General features: G+C 38.0%; 1 protein-coding gene across 1 annotated transcript in view; it reads left to right on the top strand.

Annotated features, from left to right (window-relative positions):
- LGR5 (leucine rich repeat containing G protein-coupled receptor 5) overlaps positions 1-17,147 on the top strand; it is a 145,289-nt gene that overhangs the window by 118,709 nt on the left and 9,433 nt on the right. The window contains exons 9-14 of the mRNA XM_063447004.1: positions 2,101-2,172; positions 2,569-2,637; positions 3,458-3,529; positions 9,075-9,140; positions 9,377-9,448; positions 11,390-11,461. Of these exons, the coding sequence (XP_063303074.1) occupies positions 2,101-2,172; positions 2,569-2,637; positions 3,458-3,529; positions 9,075-9,140; positions 9,377-9,448; positions 11,390-11,461 (423 nt within the window). The remainder of the gene's footprint in view (positions 1-2,100; positions 2,173-2,568; positions 2,638-3,457; positions 3,530-9,074; positions 9,141-9,376; positions 9,449-11,389; positions 11,462-17,147) is intronic.

Genomic DNA, 17,147 nt, shown 5'->3' with positions numbered 1-17,147 from the left:
AATCTTCTTTTCCCTTTACTTATCGCTCCAATCACAAACCCCCATTCTTGATATCTTTCTGATAATAACCTTAACTAACGTGTCTGATAATAACCTTAACTACTATATTCAATCTGTGTTTCTTCTGGTATCTCGTCAACATCTTTCAATAGACAGCTATCATTCACATCTAGAAAAAGCTTCCCTGGACACATCTTCTGTAACATTTGTCCCATCTCATACTCCTCTGTTCTCTCACTGCTTAGATGTGTTCTTAGCTCACTGACCGTCACAGATCCAACTCTGTGCTTAACCCTCGGCAATGTGGTTTCTGCTCTTGGGACATGTATGGAATATTGCTAGCAAACAGAACCTTTGATGAAATTGCTGCTAAATTCAAAGGTCACTCTCTACTAATTTTTCCCGACCTCACTGTTGTTCTTGACACTGTGGACCACCCACGTGTTCTTATTAATAGCTTTTATAACCTTGGTCTCTACGATATTTTTCTTTCCTGGCTCTCATGTTACTTCTCCCATTGTTCTAATTCTGGTACCTCCCTGCTACTTCTTTCCATTTGTTCAATTGTGCGTTATTTTGATGTTTACGTTCTATAATCTAATAGCTTTAATTTACTTCCGCTATCTACTATTTGCTGACAACATTCTGATACAAATGATAAAAGAAACTCCAGAACAACATAATATTGCTTAAGGGACCTTCCTCATGCTCCTCCGATATTTTCATATTCTGAAACATATTTCTTGCCATAATCTCTCACAGATTAGTAAAGATTGTTGCGTTTTCTCTAGGGAATAAAAATCTACTATATCACTGCTCAGAAATTCTCTACTATATTTTGATTTAACAGTATGAGTCAGTACAAATGAGGAAGTCTCTGCTGCTAATTACAATTAAATAAAAAATTTAGAAAAGTGAGGTGTAGACTGGACTCAGTACCAGTGACAGCCTTGTTTACAACTTAAGTAAAGTGTGTGAATTAGAACAGCATACTAATAGGAATGAATAGACGGTGTCGAGCTAGATATGGAGCTAAGTCCAGTGCCAAGAATGTGTTATAGGAATGCAAAGATACAAAAACAGACCTTTACTAAAAGTACAGTAAGAGCAGTGAGCACACAGAGGGCTTGAAAGGAGCAAAGAAGATCTAACATATCATGATCTGCGTTATCCCTTCCTTGAAAGTGGGCACGGAACTTCCCACATTGGCTCTAATGCATTCCATCACTAGAGAGCTATCAAACGCCAACATTCCATGCACCCTGTCCTAACTGCACATTCCCCAATGGAGATATTATACATGTGTTACACATTGTGTTCAATTACATTCATTGCAAACCAAAAATGGAACAAAATGTTAATTCATTTAAAGTGTCAAAAACAGACAAGTGAAGATGTTTAACAAGGTAAATGCATCTGCAAAATAGCCAAACGTCAAGCCATGAAGGAGTGGGAACTGACTTTACGTTACATCTATCCAAATATTACAACACACGTGTACGCTATTTAATGCTATTTCATAAACAATAGAATTAAGGCTTCCTTTTGTTTATGTAACACACTTCCCTGACCCAATGCACCTCTTTCATCCACACTTCCAGCACTTTTGCCTCCACATCACACACATTGCACATCCCTTTCTACATCGGTGGGCCCTTGTTTCTCAGTAGCAGACAAATATCTATTTTATGTCTATATTTATATTATGGTTCTTCATGCATTTGTAAAGTTATATATTTACGTAATCACACAAAACTGAGAGGTGAAGCAAGCACGTCTCTTCTGAGATGGGGATAATATGAGCCCCTTTATCTCCCTTGTATTTCCCCCTATATGTCACTAGAGGAATAGTAAATTTGATATGATAGGAGACCAAACTAATTTATCATGGAAAATTCTCCGACTTCATTTCAAGTTCAACTATTTTGACGTTAAGTTTGTGATTTAGTAAATAACCCTGGGTAATATTATTTTTGTTGTACAAAGATCCAGTGTGTTTAGTGTATGCACAATCGTATAAAGACATCTATACATAGCTAAATAATAGGTTCGTTGCATCATTAATAATTTATTCTTTCATTTTGTATTTTTTTTTTCTAGTCATTTTTATGATAATCCAATTCAGCTGGTTGGAAGATCGTCGTTCCAGCATTTGCCTGAACTCAAGACACTGTGAGTTTCTTATTTTGAAATGCAATATTTGTTCAGAATTTTAAAATATGTGTTACTTTTACCATTTCTCTGTAACTGGAAGGATGACAAATGGCTGTAACAGGCTTCACAATTAACCAGGATGTCCGTGTGTAGATAACAGATGAATTAAGATAAAGCTTGGTGATAAATACCTGATGGTGAACACACACAAGTTTAAACAAGCAATCAGGAACTAAATATATACATAGACTCACACGAGGGGCTACACTACTTAATGCATGTAAAAATCCTGTGTATATGCATGTATGTTTCTTTTTCATCACATGATTTTTAAAATAAGGTATGATGTAGAATTAGTACAATACATCACAACAGAAATAATACGCCATTAATAATGTATATTTTTGCATTTAGAATACTAAATGGAGCTTCCCAGATTACAGAATTTCCCGATCTAACAGGAACTACAAGTCTTGAAAGCCTGTAAGTCTTCAATAAGAGTATTCTCCATAATTTTATTTTATTTCTAATAGACTTGTGAAGGGTGGAAACATTTGGTTCGCCCAACAACAAAATTATGTTTCGATACATTTGGTATTCGTCCACGTGACATTTTGGTTTCAGACCATTTTATCCATGCAATCATTTTGGGAAAAAATTATTCAAACGAACCAAAATAGAGCTAAAATGGGCCATTCAGTGTACTGTAAAACATAAATATTAATTACATATTTTCCCTGTACACTAATAGGTGCATTTTTCGCATTACTTGGTACACAGATTAAGTAAGAAGAGGTATCCAGTAGAGGGAAAATGAGACGGGGTAGTAAAAATAAAAAATGTATATTTATGTATTCATCAAATATATTATATAGAAATATACTAACATACATTTATTTTTAGCTGCACCTCTGCTTTTTACATTTATTCGTCACCTTTCACTTGATCTGGGAATAAAGTCAATATTTAGTGGCTGTAACCTTGTCATCAATCATCTTTTTTAGCACTAATCTTTTTTGGCACCACGGACAGAACTCAAACAAACCTGTTCTTCTATCGTGTATTTAGTTTGTTTTGCGTTGGGTTATAACATTTGGACGACTTATCAATTGCCCAAAATTTGCACAAATCGCAGTTAGTTTGAAACCGAGTGCACAGGTCTAATTCTTAACAAAACTGACCTTCCGTTGATTACATTCATGGGCATTCAAGGAAATCTAAAAACAAAAATGACTTCTATTACTCGTTCTTCATAAATAAATTCACCACAAACTTAAAGACATATGTACTTTGCGTTTCACAGGACTCTTACGGGATCGCAGCTTGTTCATCTCCCTGAAGTAGTCTGCTACCAACTGCCAAGCCTGCAAGTACTGTAAGTTTCATCTGGACTTCTCTAGTGCAGATCTAAGGTCTTGTAAAATCCTACTGCTATTGCAGATTTACAAAATGTACTCCAAACAAAACTACAGCGTAACGTCTAAGGTTTTGTAAGATCTAAGGTCTTGTAAAAGCCTATTGCTATTGCAGATTTACATCATGTACTCCAATCAAAACTACAGCGTAACGTTAGAACACAATGTCCACTAGGCATAGAAACGTTTCTAAAATTAATTCCCTGTCCCAGAGAGTTTAAAGCGTTATTAAACAACATGACAAAAATACATGAATTTCTTGTTCAAAATTATTCCCAGTGTAAAGTCTGAAAATAGAAACCAATAAAATATTACATTTTATTATATGATAATGGACCATTGCACATTGAACTATGAGTATATTGAAATGGGGACCATTAATTGTCAATGTGAAAAACATGAAGCAGACACCAGGTACACTATGAGTACTACACATTGTCATCATTTCTTTGTATCGGAACAGTCATGATCATTGTCCCATTCTTATTTATCCTTAAACCACTTTGAATTTATTTATGATTTTTACAAAAAGAAACAGGAAAAAACACAATTGCAATGTGTTTTCTGTGATATTAAAAGTTTAGACACATTGGAACAATAAAAGAGTGGACTTGTTTAAAGAGCTTACAGTCTAAAGAATAGGTGCCTGCCATCTAAAAGTATTAGGTGATAGCTCAGTAAACAATCTGATTCAATATTAGGTCTGCTTGACATCATCTGACACTCCTTTTGATGGATTTTTGGTTTGGTATTGGCACGTAATTTTAGTACAGAGCAAGAGAATCGGATTTCATCACAGATTATCTCTGTGCTGTAAGCGTGGAATTCGACGCTAGTATGTCTCCTGGAATATGCACCAATCATTAAATCCTAAATTCTGCTATATACGTTCATTGCCCTAGCAGACTTAGGGATTCTGGGAAATCCTTTTTTTTTTTTTATGAATCTGTCTGTGCTTGTTAAGATATGGTTCAAAGGAATTGAATGGGCCAAGAAATATTGAGAGCAGCCATGAAAGGCCATAGTTTGTTCTTTCTTCCCAGCAATTAAAAGGAACAAAATTAGTAACAAAAGACACAGAACACTGAGTTGCTCATTTACTGGAGACATATTGAGTGCTTAGAGCCCTTTGTGTATGAAAATCATTGACTGTTACTGTGTTTTCTGCACACCATAAAATTTTCTTTCTGTACATCATGCAATGGTGTAGCTGCTATTCACATGCGGCAATTAAAATTCACTTGGGACAAAGCTTCCCAGCTGCAGACCATAGAGGAATCTGGAATCTTCTGTCACCCAATATGCATGGAACATCAAACACTAGAATTGAGGCCCTGACATCCACACAGGGCACGGGTTGTGTTTCTTTAACTCGGCTCCACACTTCTATAAATTAAAAACTGCGGCCTTTAACTCTAAAACGGCAAAGAGGCTTCGGAGTCATGTGCGATCGCACACCTAAGGGTTGACTAAGCATTAGGGTGTGGAAGTACTTCAAAGTACAGTTGGCTAAAACATAAAACTTTTAGAAAAGTTCCATTAGAATCTTTTGACTTTTGTGGTTCTGTAATATTTACAGTGTTGGAAACACTTGGTCAGCATGCCAGAGAACATTAAATCCATCCTTCAAGAAATAATTTTTGTGAGACCAATTCATTCAAACCTGTTTTGAATTTAATAAACTGTTATAATAAATCAATGTATTTTATGTAAAAGTAGGAGAGCTGTCGAAATATCACATCTGTTAAAATAAATACCATAATAGTATATTATCAGGTACCACTATGTATAAGCGGACAACCTTTTAATTCTAATTTTTTAACAGGTTTTTGTTTACTTTTATTAATCTCGGCATTTCTAGGTTGTTCAAAATTATCGTGCCATTTGTCAAGTGGTTTGCATGCAGTTATTATCTTCAGATATATCGACTAGTGGCATAAAAAATTATCCCTTGTGCATTCAAGGAATTTGGGGTTTTGTAGTTGATTAACTTCTATGGGGCTAGGTTTGAAAATCTTGGTTTAAGCACTTTAGGAGTTATTCACTCAACACTAAATTGTGGTGAACTAAAAAGCGATTTGGTAAAATTAGCCACGATGTCTGCATTCACAGCTTGGATTTGTTAGAGAAATTATGCAGTTTTGTTTATAATTCACTAAAGTCCATTATTAAGTGAATAAACCCCTAACATTGAAATGTCATGGATGAGGGTGGTCTGCTGTAAACAAATTAGCTTCCACGTTCAGAAATGTAATCTGCAAAAAATACAAAAAATGTTTAAACTGCTACTCTACGATATTCACAAACCCCTTTCATGGACTCTGCAACTGATTTTGGCATGGTTCCCCTAAATAGTTGAAACAGCCATATGCTGTCTGTTGCCAGGTGTACTATACTCTTCAATTGATGAGAATAAATTAATTTACCTTGTAAATCCACCGGAAATATCCCAACGTTCACTTCAGTTATAGGTTTGATGTGTCCACTAAAACCAAAACAGATAATAGAACAAATAATTTGATGATTATAGATTATCAGTGGTTGTATTTGTAGCAAGTCAATTCAATGCAGAATACGTTCTTTATATTTATATTTTCAACAGAAAAGAGGCAACTAAATCATAGCATAAATAAAGTTGTTTTTTCGTACATAATGAACCTGATCATAAACGCTTTTTTCTTAAATTGGAACTGACTTTTTCTGTGTTTTTTATTAGTGTATTTCTTTAGCCCCTATATTTAACAAATATTTATTGGTGATTTGTGAAAAATAAACATTAAATCTAAATATTCAAACCATTGTCTTTCAACTGGGCGCCTCCATCTTAACTCTCTGTCAAAATTGATCTAAGTTTTGTTCTTTGCTCCTTGCAGTCAGCATAGTGAAATAATACAATGTTGCTGTTTCTTCTCCTCATTTGCAATGTGTGCCCTGGCTGTGCCTTGACTTTATCTAGATTGAGATATCATATGCTAAAACGATATAATACATTTTAAAGGAAACCCATCATCGGAAGAAAACAAATTATAGGCGATTTTCAATGTTTAAACCAGTGGTGTAATTTCAAAGTCCAGCAATGATGAGAAAATGTATTTCAGCTATGTTTTCACCCCGTCTTGATGTCAGCTGATCAATAGAGGCCAGTGTCATCATTTGCCTTTTTTTTTTTTCTTTTTTTTAAGAAAAGCCACATTGAAGTAGCATTAAAGAACAACTGATATAGAATAAAGAGTTATGGTGTTTTAAGTATATTTCGTTTTTTTGTTTTCTTTTAATTTCCCTTTTTGTCCATTCTTTAAAATTTTTATTGTTTTTTGTTTTTTATACTCATCGTGAATCATACTTATGTTGGACTTTTTTATCCTTATATAAATACATATGTGTATATGTATGTGCATATATGTGTATGTGTGTACGTATACATATAAATATACATATATGTATGTGCGAATGATTAATGCAGTGCAAGATGAGTATATTACTTTACCCTTTTCTTTATGTATTGTATTTTGAAAAACAATAGAAATTTAAATATTTAAAAAAAAAAAAATAGTCATGGTTGAGAGTAGCAATCAACAAAACGAGTGTCCGTCTCACCGCTCCTGCGGGAGTAATGCTTAATATCAATGAAATTGTAGTATTAAAATAATAGAATTCTGCTGTTCCAATTTAATTGAAATGTATTGTATCTCGCTGCTGGAGCAATAAGTGGCAGCCACTGTACAGATATTCCTGTCTCTCAAATAGACAATTCCTAAGAAGGGAAAAAAAAACCTTAATGGCTTATTGTAAACATAACATGTTGACTCCACGAATAAAGCAAAATTTATAGTGTCTCCTTAATTATCCCAGACATAGTCCAAATTGGACTCACCCCAATGATCTGGATAGTCAAATGAAAGGGTAAATGAGTACAAGCATGTACTGTAAAGCGCTGGTGACATTTGATAAAAATTAGACATGCATGACTGCAGCATAGGCTCTCAGTGTTAAAAGCCGCACCACAAGCTATGGTTTGCTTTTCTTTGAAAGGCTAAAAAGCTAATTTATGGCGGCGAGCATTAGATCATTAGGAATGCATGTGGTGTTGCTGTACTTGGCGTTCTGCAAGTTTGTGCTGATACAATTTATTGTTTTATTACCAATATGAAAGCTGTAAAACGTTCTTCAAATACAACACACAATGTTCTTGTTTAACGTTTGAGAAAATATTATTTATAACCATTTCACGTTTTTTCTTCATTAATTCCTTTAACTGCACAAAACACGAGGGGTTTCAGTTAACTTCCATATTCTAAATAAAGAAACAAACTGAAAGAATGTTGAAGCCAGAAAATATGGAACATTAGCCAGAGATGTACTATCACCATTTATCATTCACATTATTTTTTGTTATGTCTTGTTTAAATATTAATTACATTTTAAATTATGTCACTGTGGTTAAGGTTTTGGTTAAGATAGTTTTAGATTTAAGTTCAGATTACAGGGACTCCTAAGGGTAATATTAGAGTTGGCTGGTTAGAGTGTCTATGACTAGGATGTCAGTGCTATAAAGATGTTGAGGAATGCAACTTCCATCATATGATCAGACCTACAGTCTACTTTGTTTCAAATGCCTACAAGAGTTTGGGGTGACACCACTGTACCCAAAACCTCTAAGTACACTAGATCACAGCAGTATATTCTGTGCTATGATGCTGAGTGTCATAAAACATGATGTCCTTCAATATCCTTGAATCTCGTTGGATAAGTTCTGTTTTCATGCTCTATGTGAACTCCAAAAGTGTCCATTGTCAAAGACACCTACCTGTGATCACCTGTGGTTACAGCCCCTATAATAAGACTCATGTCTCAGATGTATCAATGCAGTCCTTTTATGTTCAGTGTATGTCTCAGATGTAAGTTAGTAAATATATCTCGCAAAAGCAAACCAGCTGCACTGAGCATCTCCATTGCCAATTAACCCAGATGTTTCCATTAAAAGGACGGGAGCCATCAAGACCACTTGGGGTTAAACCAGTCACAAATTATTTAACCCCTTAAGTTAAGATGTTACCCAGGGTCTCCAGATACCTTAATAACCTCATTGAAATGCCTGATAAATGGCTAATAATGACTAATAATTATGGATCTGCATACCCTAGTTCTGTTCTGGAACATCATTCATCATAAAGGGTCGACCTGTGGGGAATTGAAAACCACATTTAAAATTTTTGGCTAAAGTGTATTTGCCTTCATTTTGCAATTTTGTTTTCAATTCGCTTCAGTTGTGTGTTTCGTACAGAATAAACCACAATTTGTTCAGTCTGACTTGAGAAGACAGTTTGTTATCGTTGCTTTATTGTCCTGGGTAATATAAACTAGAATGTAGTTGTCATTTCCAAAAAGTATAATGCGTCCCCCTTCATCTCATCTATCCATCCATCATAATAATGTCCCTTTTTTAAAATTCTCCTCTTTGTAAATTATACATATATCATCAATTTGTGTCTTTTCCTATTTCAGAGATTTGTCATACAATCACATTAAGGATTTGCCAAGCTTTACGGGGTGCCAGCGACTCCAGAAAATGTAGGTATCGCTCTACTATTAAGTTATTCGTCACCCACTTAAGACTACTTAAGCGTTTTATACCATGTCACTTTAGAAAAGTAAGCTTGAATATTCTTGCCGGTTGATGGGGCAGGATTACATAGCATACACTTTCTGGTTTAAGAACGATGAAAGTATTTTTATGTTCTCTAAATCCCATGGAATTTCACACTTTTTTTTTGAAAATCCACTTTTAAAATAATCTTTTGTTTCAGAGATCTACGTCATAACGAAGTATATGAAATTAGATCTGCCACCTTTCAACAGTTGCTCGTTCTGCGTTCCTTGTGAGTACTCCACAAATCACCACTTGTTTGATTCCCAACTTACTGTTCCCTCTTAATAACTATAATTAAATATTGCAAACATGTGGATCGGAAACCAGCACAGCGAACTTACACTTACTATGTGTACTCCTTCATAGGGCTCATTTCCTTGCTTGTCGGTAAAAAGCAGCATTAAGTATTATTAATGTCATACGTCTGGATATCATTGCATCTACAAAAATCCAACTGGGTTCTGTCGATCTTTTTTTTAATGTCTACACAGAAATAACTTAGCAATGCCTTATGCTGCTTACTTTAACCACTTAAGGACACATGATGGAAATATTCCGTCATGATTCCCTTTTATTTCAGAAGTTGGTTAAGGGGATAAAAAAAAAAAAAGACATAGTTTCAAACTAATTGGTAGAGCAATATTGGTATAATTTGTATAGCAATTCCACCAGGACAAAATAAAAGATGCACACTCCACCTGCGATCTTCTAGTCAAGTTGACTATGTGTTTACTCATTAACCCCTTCAGGAGAAATGATATGCCATAATTTTGTCACGACAAAAAGGAATCGCCTATCACTGCAAGTGTTTATTCAGCAAATTATAATGAATTTAAATCCATGTTTCAAAACTAATGCGAAAATAGCTTATTTGGAAAAACAATTCCACAAATCATGTATAATTACAGTTTGGCTTTGTCAGCTTAAAGGGACACTGTAGTCACCAAAACCACTTTATCTTAATGTTGCAGCTTTGGTGTATAGATCATGCCCCTGAAGTCTCACTGCTCAAATCTTTGCGTTTATCAACTTCTATCAATCTCCTTGTTAGACCTTACAGCAGCCGCTAATTAACATTCATTAACAGTTACATTATAGCATAGAAATAGCTCAGTCTTTGACTTTACCAACAGCCATTTAAAGGAACACTAATAGTGTTAGGAATACAGAGTTGATTCAGTGCTCTCCAACAAGCTGGATGTCCTAATGCAAAGCGTGAAGAAAACCAGTGTCGCGTCACAGAGTCAAACTCTGTGAAACTGCTGAAAGTGTCGCTAGTGGCTGTCAGAATATAGCCACTTGAGGCAGATTTAACCCTGCTATGTAAACATTTGGAGTTTCTCTAAAACTGCTATGTTTTACATTGCTGGGTTAAGTGGACAGGGTCACTGCACCCAGACCACTTCAATGAGATGAAATGGTCTGGGTGCCTATAGTGTCCCTTTAAGTGACTACTTTTTTTCTGTTACTAACAAAAGTTAGAAGCCCAATCCAGCCTTCACAGTGTTAAAGGGAAAGATACAGAAAGCTTTCCACTGACAGACATACATCTGCTGGTTACTTAACATAGCTGTATGCATCAGTGACTGATGTACAATTGTGTATCTTAACTGTAAGTTGGTTAGTGAAACCATAGGTATCATATTCAGGTAGCTCTCATCCTAGAAGGAGGTATAACAGCGTGTACCTTTAAATGAACATTCCATTTTATTCCCAGGCTTTTTAATGGTATTTTGTCGGGGAGGATGGTGTTGTTTTGTTGTTGAATAGTCTGATGAACATGAAACATCATCCCTAACATCAGACAGCATTTGTAATATAAACAAAACCCAAAATTGTGGCTGCCTCCCACAGAGTTTCCATAGAAACATATTGTCTAAAATTCATCTCAGTAAAACGCTGACATTTTTTACTTTTCCCTGAAAAAGTAATTTTTCACATCAACAACTGTAATTTGCTAGGGAAGTGTGTTCTCTTTTTAACTCTAGCTACCAACAACCAGAGCCGCTGCAGTACTGTAATTCTAAAGAAATGGGATAATGATTGCGTTTTTTTTTACTTGAGATTTTGTAAAATGCTTGATACATTGTGTAAATGAACGCACACACAAATCCCACAATCACTTCATTTTAATAAAACCTTTGATTTATTTGATTTTTTTTGTTCACAGAGATCTGTCCTGGAATAAAATTACCGTCATTCAGCCTAATTCATTTTCCTCTTTGCCGTCCCTTATCAGACTGTGAGTATTCTAACCGTATTGTATATTATGTTCTGCTGGGTCATTGCTGCCTTAAAAATACTTTATCACCTTTCTCATGTAAATGCTTTCACTGTGTTGTCCACTGCTCATATTAATTCACGAGCAATCATAGCAATAAAAGAAATTGAATTAAGCGCGGCCGGAACTATTAATTATAAAAATATTAAAGCGAGTTAAAAATTCAAATTGTACGTTGTGTAGAGAAATCCCTTGGAAAGCTTTCTAGCGGTATTGAATCATTTGAAACTTATTAAATCGAGACCTTAGTTCCCTGGTGTCCCAGTTCTGCAGCTTTTGCAAGCTGTTTTTTCACATACCTACAAAGAAAACATGCTGGGAAAATTAGAGTATATGTTTACTGAATTGTTAAAAAAAATTCAATGTCGTTGTCCTTTAAATCACATGTTAAAAACACAAACTGTACATAACATCCAGCTATGACTATTATATTTTCAACCGATTTGATTTTGTGGTTACATTTTTAAATATACTGTTTATATGTGTCTGAGTGTTTATTTTAACATTCTCACTCATTCGATTGACTGTATCTTGTTTTCCATCACTTTTTTTTACCATATTTTACCTTAAATCAAAGACTATATGTTCTTCACAGTTAGGATAAGATGTTTGTATTTTGCATACACACGCATATTTTTGGCAAAGAGTTACAGTTATAGACCAATTTACCCATCAAATCTGTTTGTTTGTCCTCCCGCTTACTAACAGCTAAGGTACTGTTTTCCCCTGTATAGGACCATTTTGTAGATTTCTAAAATATGTATGTAATGTATGTAAACTTTATACGATATTGTTACATAACCACATTTTTTTTGTTAACTGCCTATATTTTTTTTAAAGAAAGGGCTAGTGTTACACAGGGCAACGCCATCGGGTAGACCAAGAGAAATCCTTTTTTTCCTAATTTATATTACACAATTTTTAGATGTTTTTTTTCCAAGGTATGGAATCTGACATAAGCCTTTTATGATTGCTTCAAAATGCTCTTTGAAGTAGGTTTCATTTAATTGATTCATTTGAAAGCTAGAACTGGCCATCATTCTCAGAATGACCAAATGTTTATTCCAAACATTTTAAAAGTAATTTGCTAGATTTTTCTCTACCTCTTCTGTTAAGACGTATGTCGTTGATGCATGCACTGCATTACTTAATCATTGTTCCCCTAAAGCAAAATATTTTTCAGTAGACGTTCCGTTTGAAATTAGCTTTCATTTAAACATTGGCTTCCATTTCCTGCAGCCATGTTTTCTTTAAAAGGACATTAAATCCTAAATTATTAATGAAGTCATTCTACAATGGGATGTATCAGAATAGGATGTCAAAAACAATAAAAAATATAATGAGTATTATTAACTACCTGTCCTTTGCACTTTGTCCCTTTAAGTTCTGGACAAACCAGAAGCTATCATTCTCTGTCCCATAAAGGGGCTTTGCTGGGGGGGGGGGTCCATCGTCCCATTGTCTAAACTGGAAAATATTGAATGCAAAGGCAGCAATTTTGATACATTCCAATCAGGGCCGGACTGGGAACAAAATTAGGCCCGGGCATTTTTCAATCAGAGCGGCCCCCTAAGAAGGGGGCGGGGCCAGAGAGGGTGTGTTTTGTCATCACTAATGACAAGCACGCCCCCTCTCAAAGTGAGCAAGTTGGTTCAATGCGCAGAGCCCCGCTGAAGAGGTCTGGCATTAGAAAAAGGCCCTGTATTTGTTCTGCGCAGCGCAAGCAAATTTAATAACATGCTTGCGCTGTGTTTGCTTTCAAATTGTCTCTGGTGTCTCCACAAGTGGGATACCAGAGGACAAAAGGGCCAGGAAAGTGTATGGTGCATGTGTTTGGAGCCTGCTTGTGGGATTGCGTGTGTGTAGAGTGTGGTGTGGTATTGTGTAAATAGGTCAATTTAATTTGTGATTGTGATGTAATATGTGTGGCTAGGGGCTGTTGAGAGTGTGTGTATAGGGGGCATAGTGTTATAGGGGATGTAGCGAGTGTGTGCCTACGGGCTGTAGTGTGTGTGTATAGGTGACGTAGTGTGTGTAGGGGTTGTAGAGAGGGTGTGTAGGAGATCTAGTGTGTATAGGAGATTGTGTGTGTGTGTGTGTGTATAGAGGATTAAGGGTGCATATAGGGTAAGGGATCTAGCGTGTATCTGGAGCGTAATGTGTGTAGTGGTGCAGTGTGAGGGGTGCTGTAGTGTGTGTGTGTGTGTGTGTGTATATATATATATATATATATATATGTTTGGACGTATTGTGTGTGTTTTACGGGCGCAGTGTGTGTGTGTGTAAGAGGGGTGCTGTGTGTGAGGGTGTTTTTATCTGCCGTCACATTCTAGGTTTCTAATTTCCTTTGTCTGTTAACTCACTGAGGGTTATTTTATATATTTTTTATATATATATATATATATATATATATATGTATATATATATATATATATGTGTGTGTGTGAGCGAGGGTGCTGTCTGTCTGAGGGTGCTGTGTGTGAGTGAGGGTGCTGTGTGTGTCTGGGTGCGCTGTGAGTGTTTGGGTGCTGTGTGTGTCTGGGGGTGCTGTGTGTGTCTGGGGGTGCTGTGTGTGATGTGTGTCTGGGGGTGCTGTGTGTGTCTGGGGGTGCTGTGTGTGTGTGGGTGCTGTGTGTGTCTGGGTGCTGTGTGTGTCTGGGTGCTGTGTGTGTCTGGGGGTGCTGTGTGTGTCTGGGGGCGCTGTGAGTGTTTGGGTGCTGTGTGTGTCTCGGGGCGCTGTGTGTGTCTGGGGGCGCTGTGTGTGTCTGGGTGCGCTGTGTGTCTGGGTGCGCTGTGAGTGTTTGGGTGATGTGTGTGTCTGGGGGTGCTGTGTGTGTCTGGGGGTGCTGTGTGTGATGTGTGTCTGGGGGTGCTGTGTGTGTCTGGGGGTGCTGTGTGTGTCTGGGTGCTGTGTGTGTCTGGGGGTGCTGTGTGTGTCTGGGGGCGCTGTGAGTGTTTGGGTGCTGTGTGTGTCTCGGGGCGCTGTGTGTGTCTGGGGGCACTGTGTGTGTCTGGGGGCGCTGTGTGTGTCTGGGGGCGCTGTGTGTGTCTGGGGGTGCTGTGTGTGTCAGGGTGCTGTGTGTGTCAGGGTGCTGTGTGTCTGGTGGTGCTGTGTGTCTGGGTGCTGTGTGTGTCTGGGTGCTGTGTGTGTCTGGGGTGCTGTGTGTGTCTGGGGGTGCTGTGTGTGTCTGGGTGCTGTGTGTGTCAGGGTGCTGTGTGTGTCAGGGTGCTGTGTGTGTCAGGGTGCTGTGTGTGTCTGGTGGTGCTGTGTGTGTCTGGGTGCTGTGTGTGTCTGGGGGTGCCGTGTGTGTCTGGGGTGCTGTGTGTGTCTGGGGGTGCTGTGTGTGTCTGGGGGTGCTGTGTGTGTCTGGGGGTGCTGTGTGTGTCTGGGGGTGCTGTGTGTGATGTGTGTCTGGGGGTGATGTGTGTCTGGGGGTGCTGTGTGTGTCTGGGTGCTGTGTGTGTTTGGGTGCTGTGTGTGTCTGGGGGTGATGTGTGTGTGTGTGTGTGTGTGAGGGGGCTGTTAGTGTGATTTTTTATTTAAATTTCAATATATATATTTTTTATTAATAATTATCCTGGGAGGGGGGATCCATTCTGCTTGTGGGTGGGGTGCCATGCTGCCATGGAGGGTGCTGCAATCCTTCCCTGGTGGTCCAGTGGTGAGAGTGAACTCTAACCTGCCGGCTAGAGTTCACTCTCGCGAGATCTGAGCGTTGCCGCGGTAACCGGTAACCGCGGCAACGCTCAGACCTCGCGAGAGGACCCGGCGGAGCTGCTGGACAGAGCTCCGCCGGTCCTCTCTCCTGCCTCCCTTCCTCCCCTGCCGGCGGCCGCATCTTAATGCCTGTGGGCCGGTGAGGGAGATCTTTGATCTCCCCACCGGCCCATGGAGACACACAGCAGGGCCGGCGCTCGGGTAGCGCTGGCCCTGCAGGGGCTGGCAGGGGAGATCCTGTGATCTCCCCTGCCGGCCTCGGCCCCACGGCTATCGCGGCCCACCGGGCATTTGCCCGGTATGCCCGATGGCCAGTCCGGGCCTGATTCCAATTGACTGCTTATACAAAATCTAATTCCTTTATTCATATATTATAAATAAACAAATAAATAAATAATTTTGTATACACACACTAAAATAATATATGCATGGAACTTATTTTGCTTATATGTATATGTATATATATATATATATATATATTATTTTTTTATTTTATTTTTTGAGTGGTGGTATATGTGATCTTAGCTTTCAATAGCTGCAGATCTTTTACCTGCAGCTAAGGCAGGCCCTCCCCTTTCCCCCAGCCTAGAATCTATGTGGCTGTCCAATCACAGACTTGTAAATGATAAATCTCACTGATACATCTTTGCAAGGTTTGTCTGACTCTTGAGTTTACTACGAGGAACAATTAGATTTGGTTGTCAACAATCAGGAAGCTGAAGCAAGGTGTATTTATAAATGTGCAGATTTTTCATTAAAATAATCACTTTCCTAAAATTTAAAAAATAGGACAAACTCTTCACACATCACTTCAGCAATATTGTGGCCAAATTATTACATCAGGAAGGAATTAAGCACGTGATAGTGATTAGTGACTAAACTCCAGCAATTAATAAAAATGTATTTTTGATTTATCAATCATTTTTACTTTATAATCTCTAGGATTCTGCACATATTTGTTTTTAGGTTTTTTGAGAAATGACCAGATATATATTCTTATATTTGAAACAAAAATAAGTCAGGGAAGCTGTATAACAACATGGGAGGAGGGACAATGTACATGGATGGTTTTCAGGGCTGCGGGGAGAAACAGGCCGGGTTGTTTACTAAAGTGAGAATTGTTGGGAAATTCAAATCTAAGGCCGATTTGGGGAAAAAAATCTCCAAGTCATTTATGCTTCTAGTTCTGCTATTTTGATGTAAAATTTGAAATTCACTTTGAAGTCTGAACAAATCCCACTTTAGTTAATAAACCTGAGAGTGTTTAGATGCTCCCTTATTTAGATTTTTGCACGACTGGCATAGATCTCTCTTGCGGATCTGGTAGATAATCAGTGCTTCAACATGGTGTTTTACCTTAAAGGAGTTCTATAGGGTCAGGAACACAATCATGTGTTCCTGACCCACAATCATGTGTTCCTGACCCTATAGAGTTAAAACCACCATTTAGGTGGGTAGCCGCCCCCTCTCTAAGCACGCTTAGAAGGGGTTAAAACTTACCTTATTTCCAGCACTGCGCAAGTCCGCTGGCCGTTCCCCTGGTCCACCTCATTGGTGATGTCATCAGAATTTACGATAGGGAAAGGATTACGGTAGATTGGCTGAAATCAGCCAGGAGGCGGGATGGGGCAGGGCCAAACACTGGCTTGGCCAATCAGCACCTTCTCATAGAGATGCATTGAATCAATGCATCTCTATGAGGAAAATTCAGCATGGAGTCGCTGAAAGGCAGTGCTGCCCCAGTGAGCATCTCCAGTGGCCATCTGAGGAGTGACCACTGGAGGTGTCCCTAGGGGGCAATGTAAATGCTGTCTTTTCTCTGAAAAGACATTGTTTACAGCAAAAAAGCCTGAAGGGAGTGATTCTACAATAAGCTGTAGTTGTTCTGGTGACTATAGTGTCCCTTTAATGCATCTGAATTTTTTAGAG

The sequence above is a fragment of the Pelobates fuscus genome, chromosome 3 (assembly GCF_036172605.1).
Source record: "Pelobates fuscus isolate aPelFus1 chromosome 3, aPelFus1.pri, whole genome shotgun sequence".
Lineage (NCBI taxonomy): Eukaryota > Metazoa > Chordata > Amphibia > Anura > Pelobatidae > Pelobates > Pelobates fuscus.
This window is presented reverse-complemented; position numbering and strand designations above follow the sequence as displayed.